This window comes from Neoarius graeffei, chromosome 15 (assembly GCF_027579695.1).
Source record: "Neoarius graeffei isolate fNeoGra1 chromosome 15, fNeoGra1.pri, whole genome shotgun sequence".
In the NCBI taxonomy this organism is placed as follows: domain Eukaryota; kingdom Metazoa; phylum Chordata; class Actinopteri; order Siluriformes; family Ariidae; genus Neoarius; species Neoarius graeffei.
In genome coordinates, this window is record NC_083583.1 from 35,778,247 (window position 1) to 35,803,470 (window position 25,224).

Genomic DNA, 25,224 nt, shown 5'->3' on the forward strand with positions numbered 1-25,224 from the left:
GAGTCTAAACCCTTCCCATGAGCGCAGCATGCCAGTTATGCGCTCTTGGATGGATGGCTGTGGCATCTTTGGGATTTGAGATTGCGCTCTTCAGACAATAGAATCTATTTTCTGTTGCGCTTCTCAGGAGCTCCAAATGAGCTGTGACTATAGAAAGAATAACATGTTAGAACAAGTGCATTAATCGAAGAAAAAGAACAGGGCTTTTTGAAGAAGCCTTTATTTGTCACATGTACGTTACAGCACAGTAAAATTCTTGCTCTGGATATAACCCATCTGAAGCTGTGGGCAGCTATGGGTTCGGTGCCTTGCTCAAGGACGCTTCAGCCATGGATGTAAAGGGAGGGCAAAGTGCTGTTAATTCCCTCGCTCCACTCACACCTGCTGGTCGAATCGAACCAGCAACCTTTTGGTCCCAACCCTGCTTCTCTAACCTTTACATTATGGCTGCCTACAATAATATAAACTTGTGTAAACCGCAGCACTACCGTCAGAGACGCTGCTATAGAAAACTAATCAACACCTTCTGACCAATCAGAATCTAGAATTGAATAGGACTGTGTTGTGATTATACTTGACACTTGATTGCTGAATAAGAGGGCATATATAGAGCGTAGAGCATTTAATTGGATGAATGAACTTTAAAATGAAAATATCTTGTTTTTGTATTTTTTGTCTTGATATATGATCATTAGGGTGCATCAGTTGCCTGCCTCACTTTCATAAAATCTGATGCATTTTTGTTTGGGTGTTCCTTTTCACCAATAAAGACATCCTGTAAAAATTTTTTGACCATATTCAAAAGTCTAAGGGTGGCACCATGAGGTTCATTTTTTGCCAAAAAAACCCCCAAACAACGCTTATTTTGTTTTGGCGTAAGGTTTGAATCACAATGTTGGACTCCATTTATTGATTTCTTGTGCGCCAGAGATCATGTTAAGAACCTTTGCAAGGGATTGAGAAGCATTAATGTGATTCATAATACATTTGTATTGTTTAAAAGTAGTTGAACAATGATTCAGTGAACAGCTAAAACTCAAACTGTGCTTGATAATATATTTAGAATATGTACTAAAAATGTGTATCTAAGATGTTTGGTATACTCTATAAGGTGCCATAATGTTTCATGAAAAGTGATCGAAATTTTGTCATAAAAGTCATAAAATAGCAGCTTTTTCCATAACTTTGAGCTCCTGGTGCCACCATTAAACTTTTGAATTTTCTCAAAATATTTCACCCAGTGTGTTTTCTTACCAAAAGGAACATAAAAACCAGGGGTGCAGATCTGATGACAGGATTGGGGGGCGGGCACAAAAGTGATTTTTTTTTGTTGTTGCCCGTATGCAACTCATACCATGCAGAGATGGAATGGAGAGTCAGAAATATATTTGTCAAACATTATTTGTTCCACCATTTCTATCTAAAATGTGAAGAATGTGAAGTCTGAAAATACATTTGTTTGTACAATTTTGAATAATTTAGGGGATTTTTATTGGGGGGACAATTCATGTTTTTCAGAAATTGGGGGGGCATGCCCCCCCAGGATCTGCACCCATGATAAAAACAAAAATGCATCATGACTGGAGGAACTTTTCATTTTTAGGGGGCAACTGACGCACCCTAATGATCATATTGGTGTCCACAACACTAACAGACAGGTACAAAACGATCCGAAACACCAATTTCAGGCACACTTTAAGAAAGTTCAAGCAAAATTATTTTTAAAAAGTGTAAAAATGTAGTTCGGCTGCAGGACGTGTTGTGCCGTTAGATGGAAATGAAAAGCTCATGCAAAGCATGATGCAAATGCACTTCCTTTTCACCCTGCAGCAGCTGTACACACTTACAGTTGATGTCACAGATAATTTTGACAGAGTTTTCGGTCGTTTGCGCAAACATGCGCACACACACACACACACACACACACAACGTGTAACGACAGTTGAGATGAACACACTCCACTGAAGCTGCTTTTTAAAACATTGATGTGTATCAGCATCTTTTTGGTTCTGCACTTCAGATGAATTTACTGTGTGTGTGTGTGTGTGTGATAACTAAAGGAGGAGTTTGTCTGCTTTTTGAGAATGTAAAAGAAGGAAGTAAGTGACAGGGTTCTGGGTTAAAAACTTTCGTTCTTCACCATGCGTATAACAGACACGACGTATTTACTCACACCTGCTGAGGAACTATTTTAATTTTTATTATTTTTTCCACATTACGTCCCAGGGCGTTTTTCCCCCCTTGAACCTACACGACAGAGGTGAGTATTAGATTAGTTTTTGCTTAGTTATGAGCTCTGTAAATGGCCATTACAATTAAAATGGGATATGTTCATTTATGAGGCTGTTGCTCATACTGACACACACACACACACACACACACACACACACACACACACACACACACACACACTAAGAATTAGTATAAATGTTAAGGGATGAACTGTATAAATCAGTATGCACAAAATACAGTACACACTATTTATAAAACAGTCATGTGGGAAATGTTGTGATTGTTAGCTAAAATAATGAAATAGTTCTTTCCATGTCATTCCTTGTGGTCCTTTCTCGTGGTCCTCAACCGATCCAGATATTTTTGTACTGTGTAATATCTCAATTTTGCTCATGTGCATAAAAGTGTGTGTCGTATAGTTTGTTTGTTTATAAAGTTGCTAAAATAACAGCTGAACTCCAAACAGGTTTCATTGAGTGAAATCAATTTACTGCAAAAATGACTGACTCAGTTTCATACGATTCGAACAAGTGGAAAATGAGAAACGGTGAAATAAGCATTGGAGATTACTGAATATTGACCATTGAATATCTTGGGATTGATGTACAATATGTGGAAGAAGGTCCGAAGGATTTATATTAATGTGCCAGTTCTATTACCTTACCGTTTCTATAGTTCATTCACAGGGACTAGTACGGCTAGTACTGATTTTTTTTTTTTAAATCACTTTGGTGAATTGTTCTTTAAGGACAAACATTTTAAGGAAGGAGTCTCCAGTGTCAGAGCTGTGTACCTGTCAGAGGTAAAGCTCTACACAAGCTTTCTGACATCTTCAGTGAACAACTTCAGTGAACAACCTTTTATAGCTGCTATAATGCAAGCGTCTCCTTTCTTGAATGTTCCACAACATAAAATGTAACTATAATTGGACAAAAAATTTGGGTCTTTTTTTTTTTTTAAATAAAACAAAACGTAGTTGTTGGGTAACTGCTATGGTGTTAGAGGAATAAAACACTTTGGGACGTGCTGTTATTGGAAACAATGCCGTGTGTGAGTTATTTTTACCACCATGAAGTTGATTTCTAGTTTTTATTTTCCAATAACAGCACGTCCTGAAGGGTTTTATTCCATATATGATGTGTTCATAAGGTTTTTTGTTTGTTTTTTTGTTGGGGGAGGGTGTTCCGGTCAGTCATTATTACTTACTTCACTTTTCTTGTCAAGCAGGGAAGTGAGCAGAGTTTAGGTAATCCACTGTGTTGTGAATGAACAGACTCTGCACACGGGAATAAGCTTTTTTTTTTAAGGTTAGTGTTTTCCCACACGTATCTCCTTCCGTTTGTTGTTTATTGACACAGAGTCTGATTTCTCTTTTGGTTTCCATTCTGTGGTCTAGATCAGAATCTACGTCTGTCCCTGACCAAATGTGTGACTTGTGATTGACTGATAATTACTTGGGGTGTTATTGCTAACATAAAACCAAACATCATGTGTTTGTTTATCCTCCCTGTGTCCTCTTAGATGAACCTCCTAAGATTAACCTTAATTAGCAAGTAGGCTATTAGCTAGCTACTAAATATCACATAACAGCACTGACTCCTAGAACACACCAAGGTGGTTCTAATTTCTTGGTAATAATTTTAGATTTTATTTTCGGGTGTTCACACAGTGCTACTTTTAATGCTTAATATATTTTATTTATTTGTATATTTACTCATTTACTCATAATGATACTCCTTTACTCATAATAAGATTATATCAGTTTTGGTTACAGATATACCAGTTAATAGAGTTTATCTGTGTTTTCTGTAATACAAAAGTGTAGGCAGGAGTGAAAAGTAATGATGTTATTAATGTACTTAATTACCCTTTGGAAATAATTGTACTTGCAATCTTAGTCAACTAAGAGGAAAAACCAACTTTTAGCTCTTTAAAGTTTTATTTAGACCTTCATCATACTCATTACAAAGCCCATCAGATTTGACTTTTTTTCTTTTTCTTTTTCTTTTTTTGTTACAGATTCACACAGGATGAGTCGCTTGCTTTAGCTTCTACATAACAATGAAATATCAGCCTTTAAAATTCACCATCAAATATAAGTTTATTTTACGTTAGGAAATTACCTAGTTAAATTAACTAGCTAGTTAGGTTTTGTAAATTAGTTCCTTAAGTTAGCAAACTAGTTAAGTTTTGTTTTTTGCCTTAGCATTCATTACAAATGGGTTATTAGTCATTAACTAACCAGTAAGCTAAAGTCGAGGTATCTGTGAATTAGCAGAATATTTTCCTAATGGCTAATCACTTAGCAAACTAGCTAGTCATACTTGCAATAGTACTTGTGGACAAATATATTTAAAAATATTCATTTGAATTTTTACATAGTTAAAAAAAAAATCTTTTGAGTATGACTCAGGTAGACGTTTGCCTCCATACTTCTATTTTTAATTGTGATTTAGACACCCAAATATTGTACAGTTTCTCTGTACTTTATCTACCCCTGACTGTACGGTAGGTCAAATTTGTTTAGCATCCCTGAAACAGGCTTGTACAAACAGCTAATTAGCCAGCTAGCTAGCTACTGTAGTTATGAGATGTGATAGCTATTAGATACTGATATTGTAGCTATTACTAGCTACCAGCAATTAGCTACTGAATAGAGCAAAGTTTTAACATTCTCCTGTTGTAGCGACTCCTCTATGTGATGCAGTATTACTACATTTTTTCAACTGCTGTTACTACGGTGGTGTAGTGGTCAGCACTGTCGTCTCACAGCAAGAAAGTTCTAGGTTCGAACCCAGTGGCCGACGGGGGGCCTTTCTGTGTGGAGTTTGCATGTTCTCCCCATGTCTGCGTGGGTTTCTTTTGGGTGCTCCGGTTTCCCCCACAATCCTGCGGTTAGGTTAACATGGGGCGGCCTTGGGCTGAAGTGCCCTTGAGCAAGGTAGCTAACCCCCAACTGCTCCCCAGGCGCTGTAGTATGGCTGCCCACTGCTCTGTGTGTGTGTGTTCACTGCTTCAGATGGGTTAAATGGAGAGGATGAATTTCACTGTGTGCTTGAGTGTGCATGTGACAAATAAAAGCTTCTTCTTCTTCTTGTTAGCATGAATTCTCCTCTCAAACTACTCGCTCTCCTCGCACAGTGTTGCTGGAGTTTTCCCTTCCTGACTCTGTCTTGGCCAGTACAAAGGTGTTGAGGCTGTGAGATATGAGCTGGCTTTGGGTTCAAAGAAACGAGTGACAAATCCCACACTTCAGTCCAAATCTGTTTTCTCTGAATTTCTTTGTCTTGTCCTCATTCTGTCAGCTCGAGACCAAAAGACACTCTCCTTCCGCTCCACATCCTCCTGAGAGCTTCAGTCTCTAACATGCATCATTCCTCTCCATCTACACCCGCAACCCTGTCTCTCTATCTGTCTCTCTTACTCTCTTGCTTTCCACCTCTGTCTCTATCTCTGTCTGTGTGTGTCTCTCTCGCCATCTCACTTTTACTGTTTCTGTCTCTATCTCTGTTTCTTACTACATCTCTTTCTTGTGTTTCTCTTTCCTTTTTTTCTTTCTCTCTCTCTCTGCCACTCTTCCTTCCTTTCTTCTTCTTCCTCTCTCTCTTCCTGTTTCACTCACAATCTCTCTCTCTCTCTCTCTCTCTCTCTCTCTCTCTCCCCCCCCCCCCCCCCCCCCATTCACTCTGTCCTCAGCTTTGGATCTTTGGATCAGATGTTCACTAAACTCCAGTTGGTTCTTGACTCTGCTGCATGTCAGGGATTTCTGTGTTTTTCTTGCTCTCCTGCTTGAGTTTTCGATGGCTGATTCTCTCCTCAACCACTCCTGGCCGTCCTTCTCCAAGTTCTGGATGAAACGATGGTCTTTTAAAAGAGGTAGAATCCAAATGCAATTTATTCCTGCTGCTTTGCTGGGGATTGGGCTTTGATTCAGTTCTTTATTTTTTCTTTGTAAATGAGTTTTTCCAGATTTTTGCTGTGTTTTTTATTTATTTTTTATTTTTTATAAGATGACATTGAAATGATATGTTACAGCAAATTAGATCAATATAATGATAAGATACAATAGAAATATATTTATAATACCCAGAAAAACGAACGCTTATACAGCAGTCAGCATTTACACAGTGCAGATATTGACAACAGTGCTGTAGGGAGATGACATTTTTATACATTTCACAGCATTTTCCTGTAAAACTCAGGTATTTTGACTTTCATTCATCTTCAGAATGCTGCTTTCTGCTGGAGCTGCATGAACGCTATCACACGATATGAGATCATTATTGGTTAATTGAAGTAGATTTTAACCAGCCTGTACATAGTGTGTTTAAAAGACTTTTTAAGCTGAGTGGGTTTCACACTGTGCCTAGGTCTTTCATTGCTAAGAAGTTTATATGACGTTTATGTTCTATAATTGTCTTCAGAGCAGCGTGCATTAACGTGGTTTTAACAATCAGTCCACTTCTCATGACTCACACACTGTTACAGCATGTGTTCAAACAGTTACAGGATGATGTGACATCCGTGTGTCTACAGACATCTCATGATAAGCGTGATGAGTTCTGAAAGAAGTTGTTGACTTGGGTTGCCCCCTTTGATTTAATCCAGCCTTGACACAGTTGTATTAAGCTGCATCTCTGCAGACTGACAATGTGAAGCCCCAGGCTGGGTAGAATCAACAAAACATCACAGCCAGGAAACTCCAAGTTAAATCCAAAGGGCAATTATAAGATTGCTAATGTTATGGAATATTAAACTTAATGATGTAAGAACAGCAAAATGATGAAACGTGACAAATAAGTTCCCAACAAACTTTCATCTAGCATTAAAGTCATTGATTTTTACAACTGACATTAAAGGTTGGATCAATGATTTTTCACTCGTTCACCTTCCTGAACATTGTAAACGACCTTGGTTTTGGACTGAGTGCATGCACTTTGTGTGAGTTTAAAATTTACAAATCCCTAGATGCTCATGAAGAGTTTTGTAGTGGCTGGGTATAAGATCTGCTAATGCTAATTCACAAGCTAAAACTGCGAGGGCACAGTCTCGCAAAGGTAAGGTGGCGCTCCTGTTTTTAGCTCAATTATTCAACCAAATAAACTATAAAACTTTCAAGAACATTCAGCTATGTGATTATTTTATTGAGTCATAGGCAGTGGGCTTGATTAGTCGCATTATTAATAAAAAGTTTACATATCTTCAGTGTCGCAAGCCATAGTGGTCTCATGCACTACTGATGTGATACCGAGATTTTATGAACCCAGTAGTACATCATCTAAAAAATAGCTTTGTGACATAATCAGTGAGTGATGATTCAGTGAGTGGTGGTGGTGCTTTGGGGGCTAAGGGTGAGGAGGCACTTTGCATTTCTTTGTTTCTTGCGATAAGGGTGAACACCCCAACTTTCTGTTGATATATTGCCCCCTATTTGTTTGGAATGTGGAGTATGAATTTGCCATGTGGCCAATTCTTACACATTGCCCCTTTAAAGGTGAAGCCAGGGATTTTTAGGTTGTTTTGTGCCAGTGATATTTAAGTATTTTGTAATGCATTTGTTCTAATATTTTGTAATTTCTAATCAACTGACACAGAGACTCGTATGAGACATAAACTAAACTTATAATAAATTAAAATGTCGTTTGTTTTTTTAAAGAAAAATGTGTAATTGTTGATATAATGAATTCTTATGTAAGGAAGCATTTATTTAACATTCATGGATGGAGTCTCCACTTTTAGTGCTTTGTAACTGTCAGAGGCAAAGCTGTAACTTTTAGTTTTCTGACACCTTCAGGACAGAGACATTTTTTATGCCTTATTAAGAGCTTATTAATTGAGTGTTTTATTACTTACTTGATGCTGAAGTTGGTTAATTATGTTTGTTAAGGGAAACTTAATGTAAAGTGTTAGGGATATTTCATGAAGTATCTGCTCATTCACACACCCACACCCACACACACACCCACCACAAAGTTCTTCCTAATATATAAAGTGTACTTGTGAGTGCTTTGTTCCGTCTGAGACACTAAAACACTAAGGTCCTCTTTCCCTGGCTGTAACATATGGTGTCAGGAGTCGACCCATAAAAGGATACCGGTGCATGAATGGCAGTGGTGAGGTTTACATACTGCACGTTTGATGTAGATGCAGACCAACCCGGCGTCAGGAGCCAGAGGGAATTTTGGGAGGGAGGGTTATGGGGGGTCTGGCTTGTGTCATTTTACATGTTATGATCATCAGCAGCACAGCGAGAGAGAAAAAGAGAGAGAGAGAGAGAGAGAGAGAGAGGAAGTTCCTGTGTTCAGGGATTTATCTTATTCATATCTGATCTGTTATTAAACACTACTCAGGGCATACTGATGGGTATCAAGGTCACAGCCATGATATTCTCTAAATATGGAAGAATTCATAGCATGTTAAGGTATAGCTGCAGCAGATGGATGGATGGATGGATGGATGGATGGATGGATACGCTATATGGCCAGAAGTATATGGACACCTGACCATCACACCCGTATATGGTTCTTCCCCAAACTGTTGCCACAAAGTTGGAAGCACACAGTAGTGCAGGATGTTTTATATGCTGTGGGATTACAGTTTCCCTACTCTGTTAATGGCCATAGTCTTGGAATGGGAGTATCCCATCATATTAGAGTAATGGTCAGGTGTCCACATGCCATATACTGAATACAGCTGCAATGGATGGATGGATATATAGCTATGGTGGAAGGATAGATGTATGTATGGATAGATGGGTATATAGCTATGATGGATGGATGGATAGATAGATATACAAGTATAATTGTGGTTGAACGATGGATACATGGGGAGAAATTTAGCTGTGATGGAAAGGATGGATAGATGGAGAGATATATAGCTTGGATGGATGGATGGATGGATGGATGGATAGATAGATATATAGTTGTGCTGGATGGATTGACAGATATACAGTGCCTTTCAAAAGTATTCATCCCCCTTGGTGTTTGTCCTGTTTTATCACAATACAAGCTGGAATTAAAAGGGATTTTTGGGGGGGGTTAGCACCATTTGATTTTTACAACATGCCTACCACTTTAAAGGTGCAAACTGTTGTTTTATTGAGACAATAATTAAGATGAACAAACAGAAATCTGGAGTGTGCATAAGTATTCACCCCTTTTCGTATGAAACCCCTAAATAAGAGCTGGTCCAACCAATTCACTTCATAAGTCACATAATTAGTTGATTAAGATCCACCTGTGTGCAATCAAAGTGTCACATGATCTATCACATGATGTCTGTATAAATCAACCTATTCTGGAAGGATCCTGACTCTGCAACACTACTAAGCAAGCAACATGAAAACCAAGGAGCCTCCAAACAGGCCAGAGACAAAGTTGTGGCCAGTATGGATCAGGGCTGGGTCATAAAAAATTTCCCAAACTTCGAATATCCCAGGGAGCACCATTAAATCTGTTATAGCAAAATGGAAAGAATATGGCACCACTACAAACCTGACAAGAGAAGGCCGCCCACCAAAACTCACAGACCGGGCAAGGAGGGCATTAATCAGAGATGCAACAAAGACACCAACGACAACACTGAGGGAGCTGCAAAGATCCATAGCGGAGATGGGAGTATCTTTAAGCCATACACTTTAAGCCATACACTCCACAGAGCAGGGCTTTATGGAAGAGTGGCCAGAAAAAAGTCATTGCTTAAAAAAATCACGTTTGGAGTTTGCCCAACAACATGTGGCAGACTCCCCAAACACATGGAAGAAGATTCTCTGGTCAAATGAGACTAAAATGTAACTTTTTGGCCATCATGGGAAATGCCATGTGTGGCGCAAACTCAACACCCTGAGAACACCATTCCTGCAATGAAGCATGGTGGTGGCAGCATCATGCTGTGGGGATGTTTTTCATCTGCAGGGACTGGAAAGTTGGTCATGACTGAAGGAAACATGGATGGCACTAAATACAGGGCAATTCTGGAGGAAAACCTGTTTGAGTCAGCCAGAGGTTTGAGACTGGGATGAAGGTTCACGGTCTAGCAGGACAATGACCCTAAACATACTGCTAAAGCTACACTGGAGTGGTTTAAAGGGAAACATTTAAATGTCTTGGAATGGCCTAATCAAAGTCCAGACCTTAATCCAACTGAGAATCTATGGCATAACTTGAAGATTGCTGTACACCAACGCAACCCATTTAACTTGAAGAAGTTGGAGCAGTTTTGCCTTGAGGAATGGACAAAAATCCCAGTGGCTAGATGTGCTAAGCTAATAGAGACATACCCCAAGAGACTTGCAGCTGTAATTGTAGCAAAAGGTGGCTCTATAAAGTATTGCCTTTTTTTGGGGGGGGGGATACTTATGCACACTACATATTTCTGTTTTTTCATCTTAATTATTGTTTGTGTCACAATAAAAAAACAATGTGCACCTTTAAAGTGGTAGGCATGTTATGTAAATCAAATGATGCTCACCCCCCAAAAATCCATTTTAATTCCAGTGTGTAATGCAACAAAACAGAATAAACACCAAGGGAGATGAATACTTTTGCAAGGCACTGTATACTGTGAGAGATAGATGGGTAGATATATGGTTGAGCTCAATGGCTGGCTGGCTGGCTGGATGGCTAGATATAGCTGGAATGGCTGGATGGATAAATATATAGCTGTGAGAGATGGATGGCTGGATGGCTAGATAGATATATATTGCTGAGATGGATGGATGGATGGATGGATGGATGGATATAGCTGAGATGGCTGCTTGGATGGATTGATTTATAGCTGAGTTTGATGGACGGACAGATGTATAGTTGGGATGGATGGATGGATGGATGGATGGATGGATATATAGGTGTGAGTGATGGATGTTAGATATATAGCTTGGATGACTGGGTGGATGGATAAATATATAGCTGTGCTTGATGGATAGATGGATAAATGCTTGAACCAAATTCATCATAGTACAGTATGAATGAACGGAATTTTCAGTTGGCTATGGCTGCTGTATGTGGTGTGTATAAAAATGTGCTCTGTGATTGCTCAGTGTGGAAACTAAATAGCTGTCAGGGTTGCTAAGGACACCCGTGACCTTTCAGTAAATTCTTCAGTTAAATCTCATCATAAAATATTTAACATTCACAAAACTATTTAATGCTTTACATATTACAGGTTGGAAAAGGTGCGGTCTGTGGCTAATTTATCTGGACCCTGGGATAATATATAACATTTTACACCATGGCACTGTTGAGTTCTGGATTCTGATTGGTCAGAAAGTGTTAATAAGGTATTCATTTTCTAGAACAGCAGCTCTGTCAGGGGTCCAGCTGATCATTTCTGTAGTAACAGCTCACTCACACGACATGTATGGCAAACTATCTACATGGAATCATTGATATGGTGCAGTTTTCTGTAAGGAGACATTTTTGACATTTATGGAAGAAGTCTCCAGTCTCAGCGCTTTGTAACAGTCAGAAGTGAAGCTGGAATATTCGATATTGTCTTTTCATCTGCTGTAGATGTGAGTTGTTGCCTCAGGCTCTACACTTTGTGTTTTTATAGGAAAAAAAATCAACAATTAAGTGGTGTGAAGAAGAGGAGTTACTGCGACCACCACAAAGTGGATTGTTTTCCTATAACACCAGTTTTTTAATTGTTTAATAATGACATTCATTTGAAAAGAACTTCACAATATCAACATTTTTTTTTACATCCATTGATGTGGATCGTCCACCTTACAAATCCCTCTGAATGAGCTGTTCCTATAGATACAATAACATATTAGAACAAGTGCATTAATATAAACCTGTGATTTGCAGTAGAACTACTATCACCTTCTGACCAATCAGAATCCAGAATTCAACTAGACTGTGATATAAAATGGTTATCAGTACTTTCCTATGTCACACATGGCCAAAGCAACCAGCTGTGCTGTTAAAGCTCATTTCCGCTGACAAATACAAGAGGGTTCTGCCAAAGTAAACTGGAGCTTCTGCACCATAACAGAGTGAGGAGGCAATGCTTACATTCTGGTTGCCTCACTACATCTGAACTTCCACTTCCTGTTAATTAATGTGTAACCTGAATTGACTGTTTTAATATGAGATATACTCGCATATATAAAATGTGTGTAAAGATAGTTTAAACACACTTTTTATAGTTTATACAGCAGACTGCTTCTGTTTATCACCTACCAGGATAGTGCTGTATATACAGTCAGGTCCAAAAGACCTGTGGATTTATAATTAGAGATGGGAACGATCTAATACCAGTATCAGGCCAATACCAGCAAAAAATGGTGGATAGGATATCAGAGGAATATATATATAGGATTTCAAATCCTGTAAAAAAAAAAAAAAGGCAAAAATTGGAAATTGAAAGTATTTTTGAAACTATTTTTATACATAATGAGACTTGACTGGGATGGCACAGTGGTGTAGTGGTTAGCACTGTCGCCTCGCAGCAAGAAGGTTCTGGGTTCGAACCCAGCGGCTGGCGAGGGCCTTTCTGTGCAGAGTTTGCATGTTCTCCCCGTGTCTGCGTGGGTTTCCTCCGGGTGCTCTGGTTTCCCCCACAGTCCAAAGACATGCAGGTTAGGCTAATTGGTGGCTCTAAATTGACCGTGAGTGTGAATGGTTGTTTGTCTCTATGTGTTAGCCCTGCGATGACCTGGCGACTTGTCCAGGGTGTACCCCGCCTCTCGCCCATAGTCAGCTGGGATAGGCTCCAGCTTGCCCGCGACCCTGTACAGGATAAGTGGCTACAGATAATGGATGGATGGAGACTTGACTGTTTTTTCTTTTGTTAATAGTGATTTTATTAATATTAATATTTTATATTTTATTATGCTAATTATATTTACAATGTAGGTAAATTTTGTGTGAAAGAGTTTAAAGGTGCTATGTGTAGTTTTAGTTTAAATTGTTAAAAAATTAACTAAAATTATCAACCAAATGTAAAGAAGTAACAGCTTTGACATTATGTCAAAGGCATCTATGTATTGCCTTGCAGAGATATCTACTGAAGTTAGCATGCTAACCATCTAGCCCTGAGAAAGGATGTACCATCTGTCTCATAATACCACTTTCGGTGACCTTTTGATTCCAAAGCTGCTTCTCTAACTTTTAGGCCATGGTTTCCCCATAGCCTACATATATATAAAACCCCCTACTGGTGCCCCATTACAGAAACATTACCAAAATTGGCGAGAATATATTAGCCCATTGGCGCTCAAAACTAGGCAAGTGTGTCACGCTGTGTAATCACATGACATGGCTGTCACTAATTAGCTGCATGAACCTTGGCTTTTTTTTTTTTCGTTCTTTTAACAATTGATGACTATCAAGTTAGATTGTATGAACCTAATAGTGGATTGACTTAAAATAGTTTTACGTTTTATTCAGTGAGTGAAATTCTGTGGGTGATGGGGGTCCATTTGAAGGGAAGGGAAAGGGGAGGAGGGACTGTGCATTTCCTTGTTTCTTATGATAGGGCTGGACACTCCAACTTTCTGATGAGCTACTGCCCCCTATTTGTTTGGAATGTGGAGTACGAATTCATCATGTGGCCAATTCTTAGACATAGCCAACCTGATTATTTTTTTCAATACAAGCAACATCACGTAAACATGCTAACCGGAGATATTTTCTCTGTTTCCTCTCACATAACTGGAAGGTTTGCTAAAGACATTTCTCAAAATTTTTTAACAGTCCCAAGCATTTCCTTCCAAAGCAGTGTATGCATCCAGTGTTTGTGTGTGAGAAATCCTTGTAAGGAGCTGAAATCCATCTGAACATTTGTTCACACAACACTTGATTGGTTAACAGTTGACTTTCCACAGTTATGACACTGTGTATTTTATTTAAACAACATATAAACTTGTGTCACAGTGTTCAAGGTCATAACATCTCTGTGTTCTGTGTTCTCTTGCCTTTGGCTTTCACTCAGTAATAACACACTGTACTGGACTGATATCAGCGAGGAATGATGATCATGTCTGAGAAACACAGAAATATAACTTGACCAAAACAGTATCAGTGTTTGATAAATGGTGACATAAAAATAGTTGTTGGTCATGCACTCAGACTTTTGGACTCAAGTGTATAATAACTGAACGGTTAGTTGGTTGATTTGATTCGTCATTTGTTTTGTTACTCTATTGGTTGATTGGTCAGTGAATGGATGAGTGGACAGATGGACTGAATATAATTTTTGGTTGATTGATTGGTCAGTTAATCCAGCTAGTTGGTTGGTTTGATTAATTTGTTAATTGATTGGCTAATGAATGAATGAATGGGTACATTGATTGATTGATTGATTGATTGATTGATTGATTTGCAATATTATTAAATGACAGGTGGATTGATTAATTTTAAACTGAGTGAGTGAGTGAGTGAGTGAGTGAGTGAGTGAGTGAGTGAGCTGATTGGATGGATGGTCAATTGATTTGATTGATTAGTTAATTATTTGGCTGATGGATGGATGGATGGATGGATGGATGGATGGATGGATGGATGGATGGATTGAGTGATTGATTTACAGATTGATTGAATGACTATGAATTGATTTTTGTTGTTGTTGTTGTTGATGGTTGATAATGATTAATCAGTTGATCTGATTGTTTTTGATTGATTTGGTTCTTGTTTGACCAATGAATTGCTTGATTGAGTGATAGTAAATGGGTAGAAGTATTTATTTCTTTTTTATTTGGTAGATTTGATTTATTGACCAAGTGACCGACCGACTGACTTATAAACATAAGCGTATATACAGAGTGCAAAAAGTAGATGATGTACCTTCATTGTAAAGGGATGTTGATCCTCCTTTTTTTTTAAACTTTAGAAAGTAAACCATGCACACAACCAAGTGCTTCAGTCTCAGAGATGAGATCTTCCTCCTCACCTTCACCTGACTTCTTCAGCAGCACACCTGAAGAGCAGGTGAGAAAACACACAAAAATCATAAGGACCACTTTAATAAACATATGTTAGAGTAGAAAATAACCAAACTACAGTAATACAGATAAAAAATCTTTAAGGATCCTTAACTGTTTTAGTTAACTGGGAAATAATGTGCACTGTTCTATATATAAATCCCGCCTATGAATTTTTTAAAGAACAATTTGTTTGACAGGTTCTTTAAGGCCCACTTTACACGGGGACGGTATAAAACAAAAACGCAAAAGTCCGTTTTCGTTCTCACTTTTTTCCGCGTCTACACGACCGTTTTCAAGGAGGAAATCTGCGTCTATACGGTGACGCATAAATGTCTCCGCTATGTCTGCACGCATGCGCAACGTCTTCCGTCTTGTCTGATCTGCACATCTGCACCGCTGTTCTGTCAAGTTATCCTACCAAGCCTACTACGCATGCGCGAAATCCAGGAGGGTAGGAAAATTCAACAGTAGTTTTGTCCCACCGATCAGCTGGGCTGATAGAAAATCGGTGAGAATTTCACGCATTTGCCGATTTTTATGTTTTGTGCGTATTGGTCGAGTCTTTGGCCGAGTCAAATAATTTGTAATGACTTGTTTTGAATAATAAAACGGTCTGTATGAGAACTTGCTAGGATAACTTTACAGAACACCGGGTAGGAAGAAATTATAGGTAGGAAGAAATTTCAGAACACCGGCTGAGGTACTGTAGTGCTCGAGGGAGGAGCAGGAGCAAACCGAAACTCTTTTAATCTGCCTTTATTAAGTAACACTCACTCTTGTTTCGGTGAAGAAGAGAAAAGGCAGTGTCCATCTCAGCAAAATAAACCCGTTCGGCTGCTAGTTTTGTTTTCAGTCTCGGGTTTATGGTTTCACGAGCGGCTTGAATAGGCGGCGCGCGCGTGCATGTGTGTGTAACTTGGCAACACCAAACTGAGGAGCTCCAGCTGGGCGGGTGAGCAGGAAAACACATCTACTGCATTGAAACACAGAGCAGCTTGAAGGTCCGTTTGATTGATGTAATCAGACATGCTCTTACTTTTTTACTTACTTTCTTACTTCCCGGGCTGGCATGTGCAGTATATGACATATGTATGACGTAAACGCGTACCCGACGTGAGCAGATCCGAGCGGAGTTTCGCGTATTGGGTAGTTTAGACGGATACGCAACGGGGGCCGTTTTTAACTTATCCACTTTGAAAGGCGTTTTCAATTTTATCCGTTTTTCAGCCTCGGAAACGCCGTCCTCATGTAAACGAAAGGCACTTCTGATAAAATATTTAGTCGTTTTTACCCGACAGCGTCCTCGTGTAAACGGGCCCTAAAAAGGAATCTTCTTTATGCCATCATTAGCTTTTTTCTTGATTTCAAAAGCAGTTTCTGATAAGATAGACATGAGGTTTAGTGATAAATGCCTCGCTCCTCCTTCTATTCAGGTCAAAAAGAAGACAAAACTGAAGGATGAACAAAATGAAGGACATAAAATAAAAACAAAACAGAAGGAAAACAGAAAGAAAAAGTTGTATTGCAAAGAAAAGTGTCAGAATTCCTTGGTTTTAAGTTTGCCTATTACTATGAGTCCTCATCAGTTTCATATTTTACTTTTTGTGTTCTCCAATAAAGACCCTAATTTGACTCTATTGTAAACTCTACACCAACTGAATTGAACTGAATTCTGTCATATTAGAAGTTTTATTGGGAAATTTTTCCTAGCTTTTTATCAGTATGTCACCATATAAAAGAAAATTTACTTCCAAACCCAGTAGTGCACTGCATTAAGACTTTAAAATAAGAAAACAAAATTTTCTTGCACTAAAAAAAATAAAATAATATTGCAACAAGCATTAAAAAGCCATTCAGACATATGAGGTTAAATCTACTGCATACAAAACCTGAACACTATTTTCTTACTCTGACCAGAGACAGTAACATAGTGGTAAAGCTCCTACAGTGAATAAAATCATTAATTGTTGATATGGTGAGGATTTCTGTAAGGAGATGTTTATTTAATATTTATGAAAGAAGTCTCCAGTGTCAGCACTTTGTAACAGTCAAAGATAAAGTTACAACTTTAAAATTTCCCAACATCTTTAAGACAGCGGAGTGATGAACAAATAATAAAAAGAAAGTTATGATTGGTGGCAAATTGCTGTGGTTATAAGATAATTACAACATTTCAGGATATGCTGTTACAGGCAAATAATCAACTTCAGGTTTGCTTTTTTAATACTTGAGTTTTGTAAAACCTGCTAATTGTGGAATCAAAGTATTGTGTTAAAATGGGGAAATATATATATATATATATATATATATATATATATATATATATATATATATATATATATATATATATACAGTGGTGCTTGAAAGTTTGTGAACCCTTTAGAATTTTATATATTTCTGCATAAATATGACCTAAAACATTATCAGATTTTCACACAAGTCCTAAAAGTAGATAAAGAGAACCCAGTTAAACAAATGAGACAAAAATATTATCCTTGGTCATTTATTTATTGAGGAAAATGATCCAATATTACATATATGTGAGTGGCAAAAGCATGTGAACCTCTAGGATTAGCAGTTAATTTGAAGGTGAAATTAGAGTCAGGTGTTTTCAATCAATGGGATGACAATCAGGTGTGAGTGGGCACCCTGTTTTATTTAAAGAACAGGGATCTATCAAAGTCTGATCTTCACAACACATGTTTGTGGAAGTGTATCATGGCACGAACAAAGGAGATTTCTGAGGACCTCAGTAAAAGCGTTGTTGATGCTCATCAGGCTGGAAAAGGTTACAAAACCATCTCTAAAGACTTTGGACTCCACCAATCCACAGTCAGACAGACTGTGTACAAATGGAGGAAATTCAAGACCATTGTTACCCTCCCCAGGAGTGGTCGACCAACAAAGATCACTCCAAGAGCAAGGCGTGTAATAGTTGGCGAGGTCACAAAGGACCCCAGGGTAACTTCTAAGCAACCAAAGGTCTCTCTCACATTGGTTAATATTAATGTTCATGAGGTCACCATCAGGAGAACACTGAACAACAATGGTGTGCAAGGCAAGTTTGGAAGGAAAAAGCCACTGCTCTCCAAAAAGAATATTACTGCTCATCTGCAGTTTGATAAAGATCACTTGGACAAGCCAGAAGGCTATTGGAAAAATGTTTTGTGGATGGATGAGACCAAAATAGAACTTTTTGGTTTAAATGAGAAGCATTATGTTTGGAGAAACGAAAACACTGCATTCCAGCAAAAGAACCTTATCCCATCTGCGAAACATGGTGGTGGTAGTATCATGGTTTGGGCCTGTTTTGCTGCATCTGGGCCAGGATGGTTTGATGGAACAATGAATTCTGAATTATACCAGCGAATTCTAAAGGAAAATGTCAGGACATCTGTCCATGAACTGAATCTCAAGAGAAGGTGGGCCATGCAGCAAGACAACGACCCCAAGCACACAAGTCGTTCTACCAAAGAATGGTTAAAGAAGAATAAAGTGAATGTTTCGGAATGGCCAAGTCAAAGTCCTGACCTTAATCCAATGGAAATGTTGTGGAAGGACCTGAAGTGAGCAGTTCATGTGAGGAAACCCACCAACATCCCAGAGTTGAAGCTGTTCTGTACGGAGGAATGGGCTAAAATTCCTCCAAGCCGGTGTGCAGGACTGATCAAGAGTTACCGGAAACGTTTAGTTACAGTTATTGTTGCACAAGGGGGTCACACCAGATACTGAAAGCAAAGGGTCACATACTTTTGCCACTCACAGATATGTAATATTGATCATTTTCTTCAATAAGTAAATGACCAAATATAATATTTTAGTCTCATTTGTTTAACTGGGTTCTCTTTATCTACTTTTAGGACTTGTGTGAAAATCTGATGATGTTTTAGGTCATATTTATGCAGAAAAATAGAAAATTCTATAGGGTTCACAAACTTTCGAGCACCACTGTGTGTGTGTGTGTATATATATATATATATATATATATATATATATATATATATATATATATAGTTTTTTTTAATGAAGCAAAGATGTTTTTGGGCCAGTTTTTTCAACCTGTATAACCCCAATGCTGTTTTTTGGTGTTTTTTTTTTTTTTTTCAGAGTTCCTGTTTAGTTGAGAGCGATTACGAGTATGGGACAGATGACTTATTGGCCCTGAGCTCTTCTCTGAGTGACTCTGAGTATTTCAGAGACCTGCAGGGCAGACCTGGTGGGGAGTGTGAGATTTCTGAAAGCCCTCCATCTGTATTTATTGACCCAGGGGACAAAACACAGCTCAGTCCTGGACTGTTCTTCCACCCATCAGCCATGCTGCACTGTGGATCGTATACAGAAAATTTCTCCCCATCCCACAGTAGGACCAGCCTGCTGTCTGATCAGGGAGAGACAATGGAATCAGCAGAGAGTGTGGACGACTTGGACAGGAACAGTTTCCCCATACTGGTCAGGTCTATGTCCACCTCGCGGAGACACAGCTCAGACATCCCACTGAATCCGCTTGGCCTGGGGAGAAGGTGAGACCGAAAAGTGAAATATTGTTTAATAGTAGCATAATTAGATAAGCTTCATGCACTGTAAAAAAAATCCGTTGTTTTTACGGAAAAACACTGGCAGCTGTGGTTGCCAGAATAATCCTGTTAAAAATACAGTGAAATGTAAACAACATTACAGAATAACTTGCACATTTCACTGGGATTCCATGTACAATTAATGATAACTAAATGTAAATTTTACAGGTATTCAATGTACAATAATCAATACATAACTGTTAATTTTACGGATATTCATTGTACAATAAACAATGACTCAAAATGGTTACAAGCAATGATCTACTAGACAGATATTTTTTTGGGGGGGGGGCTTTTTTCACCTTTATTGGATAGGACAGCATAGAGACAGGAAATGAACTGGAGAGAGATCAGGAAATGACCTTGGGTCAGAATCGAACCCAGGTCCCCAGATTCATGGTATGGCGCCTTAGTCAACTGAGCCACAACGGTGACCGTTTTTTAATTTTTTTAACAGGCAATGATGTAATTTTAACTATCACATTCTGTTTTAGTATTACAGTTTGTCTGTATTTAAACTACAACAATTTGTAAATTCTACAAAAAAATATGATCAATTCAACATATTCTTACTGTTAAATTAACAGTGGTATTTGGTTAGGAGTTTTACAGTATATTGATGTAAATTACACACTGCTTCATTGTTTTTGTATTTACAGTTTTTTATGTCATGATTTTACATAAATTCACTGTTAATTCTACGGCCATTTTTTACAGTGTGTCCTAAGTGATCTATGGAGTGCAGTGGAACTATGGGGTGTAATGACACGGTGTATTATAGCATATTGTTGGATACAAGGCGCTCGAGTCAATACATCTGTGTATCAAACAGGCTGCATAATGAAATAGACTGTTTGTTAGAAAATACTGCTTATATTATGTGACCTGTGACAGATATTGAATGAATGAATGGTTTATTTCGGTTACAATCTACAATACAAAACTTAAATTTTGTGCACTCAGCTGACAAAGAATTATTATACATGCTTGCACTAAACATTTTCACACAAAAAAATTTAACAAACTCTGTAACCAAAAAAGGAATAGGCTGAAGCCAAGGCTTATTTTTGCCTATCCTGTAGAACAGGATAAAGCGGCTAGAGATACTGAGATGAGATGAATAATAATAGTTGGTGAATTTCTTTGGGATTGGTGATATGAGCAGTACTTCTTATAATGTATTCTGTTACTAATGTGTAATGCATTATAAACATTGCTGAAAATTAAATATATATTATTAAGTATGTGGTATAATATTTGTTAACAAATGCACATTGAATTATAACATGTTAAGACCTTCACAGAAAGCATTATCAAAATATGATTTTGTTTATCTTAGGAACTCGAGCATTTAAAGTCCCATTATAAAACAGTTTTAGTGAAATTTAAAACAGAACAAGAGAAGTTTGCATGTTCACTCATTCGTGCGAAATGACTCACTGCTGCTGAACAAAAGAGGAACCAGTTAATCTGCTTATGACACCAAAAACACATGACTGCAGAGTGACAAAATGCACCAAAAACCCGAGACACAGTAAATTACACACACTGTAAACACCAAAACAATCCATGTTTGACGTGCCATCGAATCTTTATGTCTCTTAAAAATGCTTATAAATTAAAAGTATTTTTCAAATATGGGATGTTACATGGATTCACACTCTAATACAAACGTATTAGATTAGTATTAGTATAATTGCGATTTCAGAAGTTATTTTAGGCGCTACGGTGGTGTATTGATTAGCGCTGTCACCTCACAGCAAGAAGGTCTGGGTTCGAGCCCCGTGGCCGCCGAGGGCCTTTCTGTGTGGAGTTTGCATATTCTTCCTGTGTCCGTGTGGGTTTCCTCCGGGTGCTCCGGTTTCCCCCACAGTCCAAAGACATGCAGTTAGGTTAACTGGTGACTCTAAATTGACCGTAGTCCATTAGAGTCTAAATTAGCCTGTAGTCAGCTGGGATAGGCTCCAGCTTGCCTGCGACCCTGTAGAACAGGATAAAGCGTCTAGAGATAATGAGATGAGAAGTAGTTTTAATGATTATATCTGAAGTAAGTGTAGTTATAGTGGGCTGGGATTTGCAAAAATGTGCTGCAGGTTTTGTAGATTTTAATCATATCTGAAGTGATTTATCTGAAACATGCACATATTTTGTTGTAAAGGACACTTTTCCTGTGTTTAAAAGTTTTACAGACCGATTTGTAAATGTAAAAAAAAGAGCAGGACACGAATGGCATCTCATTCACTGAATCACCCATAAACTGCAGAGAGACAAACATCCAATATATAACACCTCCAAGCCTGCACACCTCATCTCCTGCCGCTGTGCTCCTTTAAACTAGTGTAATAACAGAAGATACTTATTTGGAATATGATTGGCTTTTTTTTATATATATATATCATCGTGGTGTAGTGGTTAGCACTGTTGCCTCGCAGCAAGAAGGTCCTGGGTTCGAGCCCAGCAGCTGGCAAGGGCCTTTCTGTGTGGAGTTTGCATGTTCTCCCCGTGTCTGTGTGGGTTTGCTCCGGTTTTCCCCAAAGACATGCAGGTTAGGCAAATTGGTGCCTCTAAATTGACCGTAGGTGTGAATGTGAGTGTGAATGGTTGTTTGTCTCTGTGTCAGCCCTGTGATGACCTGGCGACTTGTCCAGGGTGTACCCTGCCTCTCGCCCATAGTCAGCTGGGATAGGCTCCAGCTTGCCTGCGACCCTGTGGAACAGGATAAGCGGCTACAGATAATGAGATGATATATATATATATATATATATATATATATATATAAACACCTGCCTATTTAACACTGAATCAGACTTTAAGCTCACATTGTTTCTTAGAAAGATGCACACCACAGCAGGACTGCATTTTTAGTCATTACAATGAGCCAAAGCCACAAATCTCGTAAAGAGAAATGAGAGCTGAAAATGGCAACTAAACTAAATGAAAGTGTGGAGTGTGCCGGGTCTGCCAGTAATGCAGCTCAGCCACTGCAGCACGTCAGCTCTCACAGTGATATGCTACCTTTTCCTCCTTTTATAGGGTGCCATTACTTTTCATATCATAGAATTATATTAATATGAAATGACTGAGTTTCAAAAAAATGTTCATTAATTTGCTGTCTAATTAAAATAAATAAGTGATTTCAACTTGACAGCATAATCCGTATGTAAAACATAGTAACTCATTGATAATTATACGGTTTGAAGCTGATTAGTCGAAGTGTATTTTAGTGAGTTAGCTTTGGAGCTTTAATATATATATATATATATTGTGTGTGTGTGTTGTGCTTATACAATGTGTCTGTAGATTGAGTCTGGACACCAGGAGTATAGACAGTGACGGGGAGGGAGATGATCAGAGCCAGTCCCAGAGCTCGATGGAGGAGTTCGCTACCTCCAGAGAAACAGAGTTCACCAAATCCTCAGTAATGCACAATCTATACAATCTGTAATCCACATTAATACACACACACACACACACACACACACACACACTCACACACTACTTTGCTCTTTAGCAGCCGTCCACCCCAGAGAGGATGGTGTATTCCCGATCTGAGATTGTGTCATCAAATGCAAAGTCTCGAGCTGAGAAGGTCTCACGCATTCTGGAAACTTCTAAACAGGCAGCTCGAGCTCCTGGAGGTAAGGAGCTAATCACACACTCACACTCCACCTGATTTCCAATTATACTACAGTCAGAAGTTGTTAGTTCATTTTCTATAATAGCAGCTCTGACAGTAGTGAAGCTGCAAATCACAGCTTTCTATTCATGCAGTCTTGAAAATATATTACTGTTTCTATAGTAAACGCTCATTCACAGGGACTTCTGTTATTTTCTGTAAGGCAATGTTTATTCAACACTTATGGAAGGAGTCTTCGGTGGCAGAACTTTGCAAAGCTGTACCTTTAAGTTTTCTGACATCTTCAGGACCGAGGAGTTTACTCTCCTCAGAAACATGTTTCAGTTTCTCAGTAACATGACAAGCTGCCTTATTTTGGAGGGAGGTATTAAGAGTGAGAAGAAAAAAAAGGATGCTCATGAAATGACTGTTCATAACTGCTATTATGGAAGTGATACAAGGAATGAACTTGGTTCACAGAGTCCACTCCATAAAATGTAGCTATAAATGGATAATAATTATGATTTCTGTAGTATTATCAGATTAAAACACTTCAGGACCCACTGTCATTGGAAAAATAATCAACTTTGGGATGGTCAGACTAACTCAGCTTCGTCAGGCTGCATCACACCACCTGGTCAGTGATTATGTAAGGGATAATGTCCAGTGAGCCAGTCATTATTAAAAATAAACCCTGACAGGGTGATGCAGGACTCTGACATGAAGCGGAGGCTACTTAATAAACTTACTTAAGAAATCAATAATTTGAAAAAATTGCTTTAAAAAATGATTTTATTTATTTAAAAATTGCTTCATTGCTTCCGCTGATGATGTGATTCATAGCGATTGTCCCGCTTATGTTTGTAGGGTTGCTGCCATGTGGACCCTATTGATCCACATGTCATACTAATTGGAGCATAGTTTTACGCCGGATGCCCTTCCTGCCGCAACCCTCCCATTTCCCGGCTTGGGAAAAAGCCATACATACACACACCTATGGACAATTTAGAGTAGCCAGTTAACCTAACTGCATGTCTTTGGACTGTGGGAGGAAACCAGAGCACCCAGTGCAGGCACGGGGAGAACACAAACACCACACAGAAAGCCCCCCATCAGCCACTGGGCTTGAACCCAGAACCTTCTTGCTGTGAGGCAACAGTGCTAACCACTACACCATCGTGCTGCCCTCCCGAGCAATAGTTTATTACACAGAAATAATAGATCATAGAATGCCGTAATTGACCAATCAGAATCGTGTATTTAACAAAGCCATGTATGATTTCATGTAACTGTACGTCCCCAAGTGTTTTATTCCTTACCTATTCTTGTCTGAATATTATACAAAAAATTGTACTGAAAATTATATAGGATTGTTTTATTTTTTTCTTTACTTTTTTATACAGGTCAGGAGGATTTATTAAATTTAGAAGGGCTTATTTCAGGGTTAATTTGTCCCAATGAGTGATGTTGTTTCTGTCTGTTTTAGAGGAACATGACTCCGATGAGAATTTGCGCTCAGCAGAAGGCCAATGGCACATGTAAGTTCAACACATACATATTAAATTAAACAATCCAGCTTTGTTATGTTCCATTAGTGAAATTAATATTCATGTGCAATTTCAGCAGGCCAAACCTCGTCTACTGATTGTTGTGTGAGACTCATTCGATTATGTTGTAATTTTTGTGATTTATTATTGCATTTATTTTGTTGGTGAGCCAAGTCCCTGTGGACCATCTGCTGAACTGCCATTCTGGGCCAGATTATTGTCATCTTTTTACGTCTTTTATTTTGTGCATAGTGATTTATATGAACTCTCACACATAGCCTGTAACACACACCAAACTGAACAACAAACCAATACCTCAATATTTACTCC

General features: G+C 38.5%; 1 protein-coding gene across 1 annotated transcript in view; it reads left to right on the plus strand.

The window, feature by feature from the left end:
• Positions 1–5,985: 5,985 nt before the first annotated feature.
• Positions 5,986–25,224, plus strand: part of arhgef18b (rho/rac guanine nucleotide exchange factor (GEF) 18b) — a 119,071-nt gene continuing 99,832 nt past the window's right edge. The window contains 7 exon segments of the mRNA XM_060941200.1: positions 5,986–6,022; positions 6,025–6,108; positions 15,064–15,161; positions 19,265–19,677; positions 23,032–23,149; positions 23,246–23,369; positions 24,834–24,885. Of these exon segments, the coding sequence (XP_060797183.1) occupies positions 5,986–6,022; positions 6,025–6,108; positions 15,064–15,161; positions 19,265–19,677; positions 23,032–23,149; positions 23,246–23,369; positions 24,834–24,885 (926 nt within the window).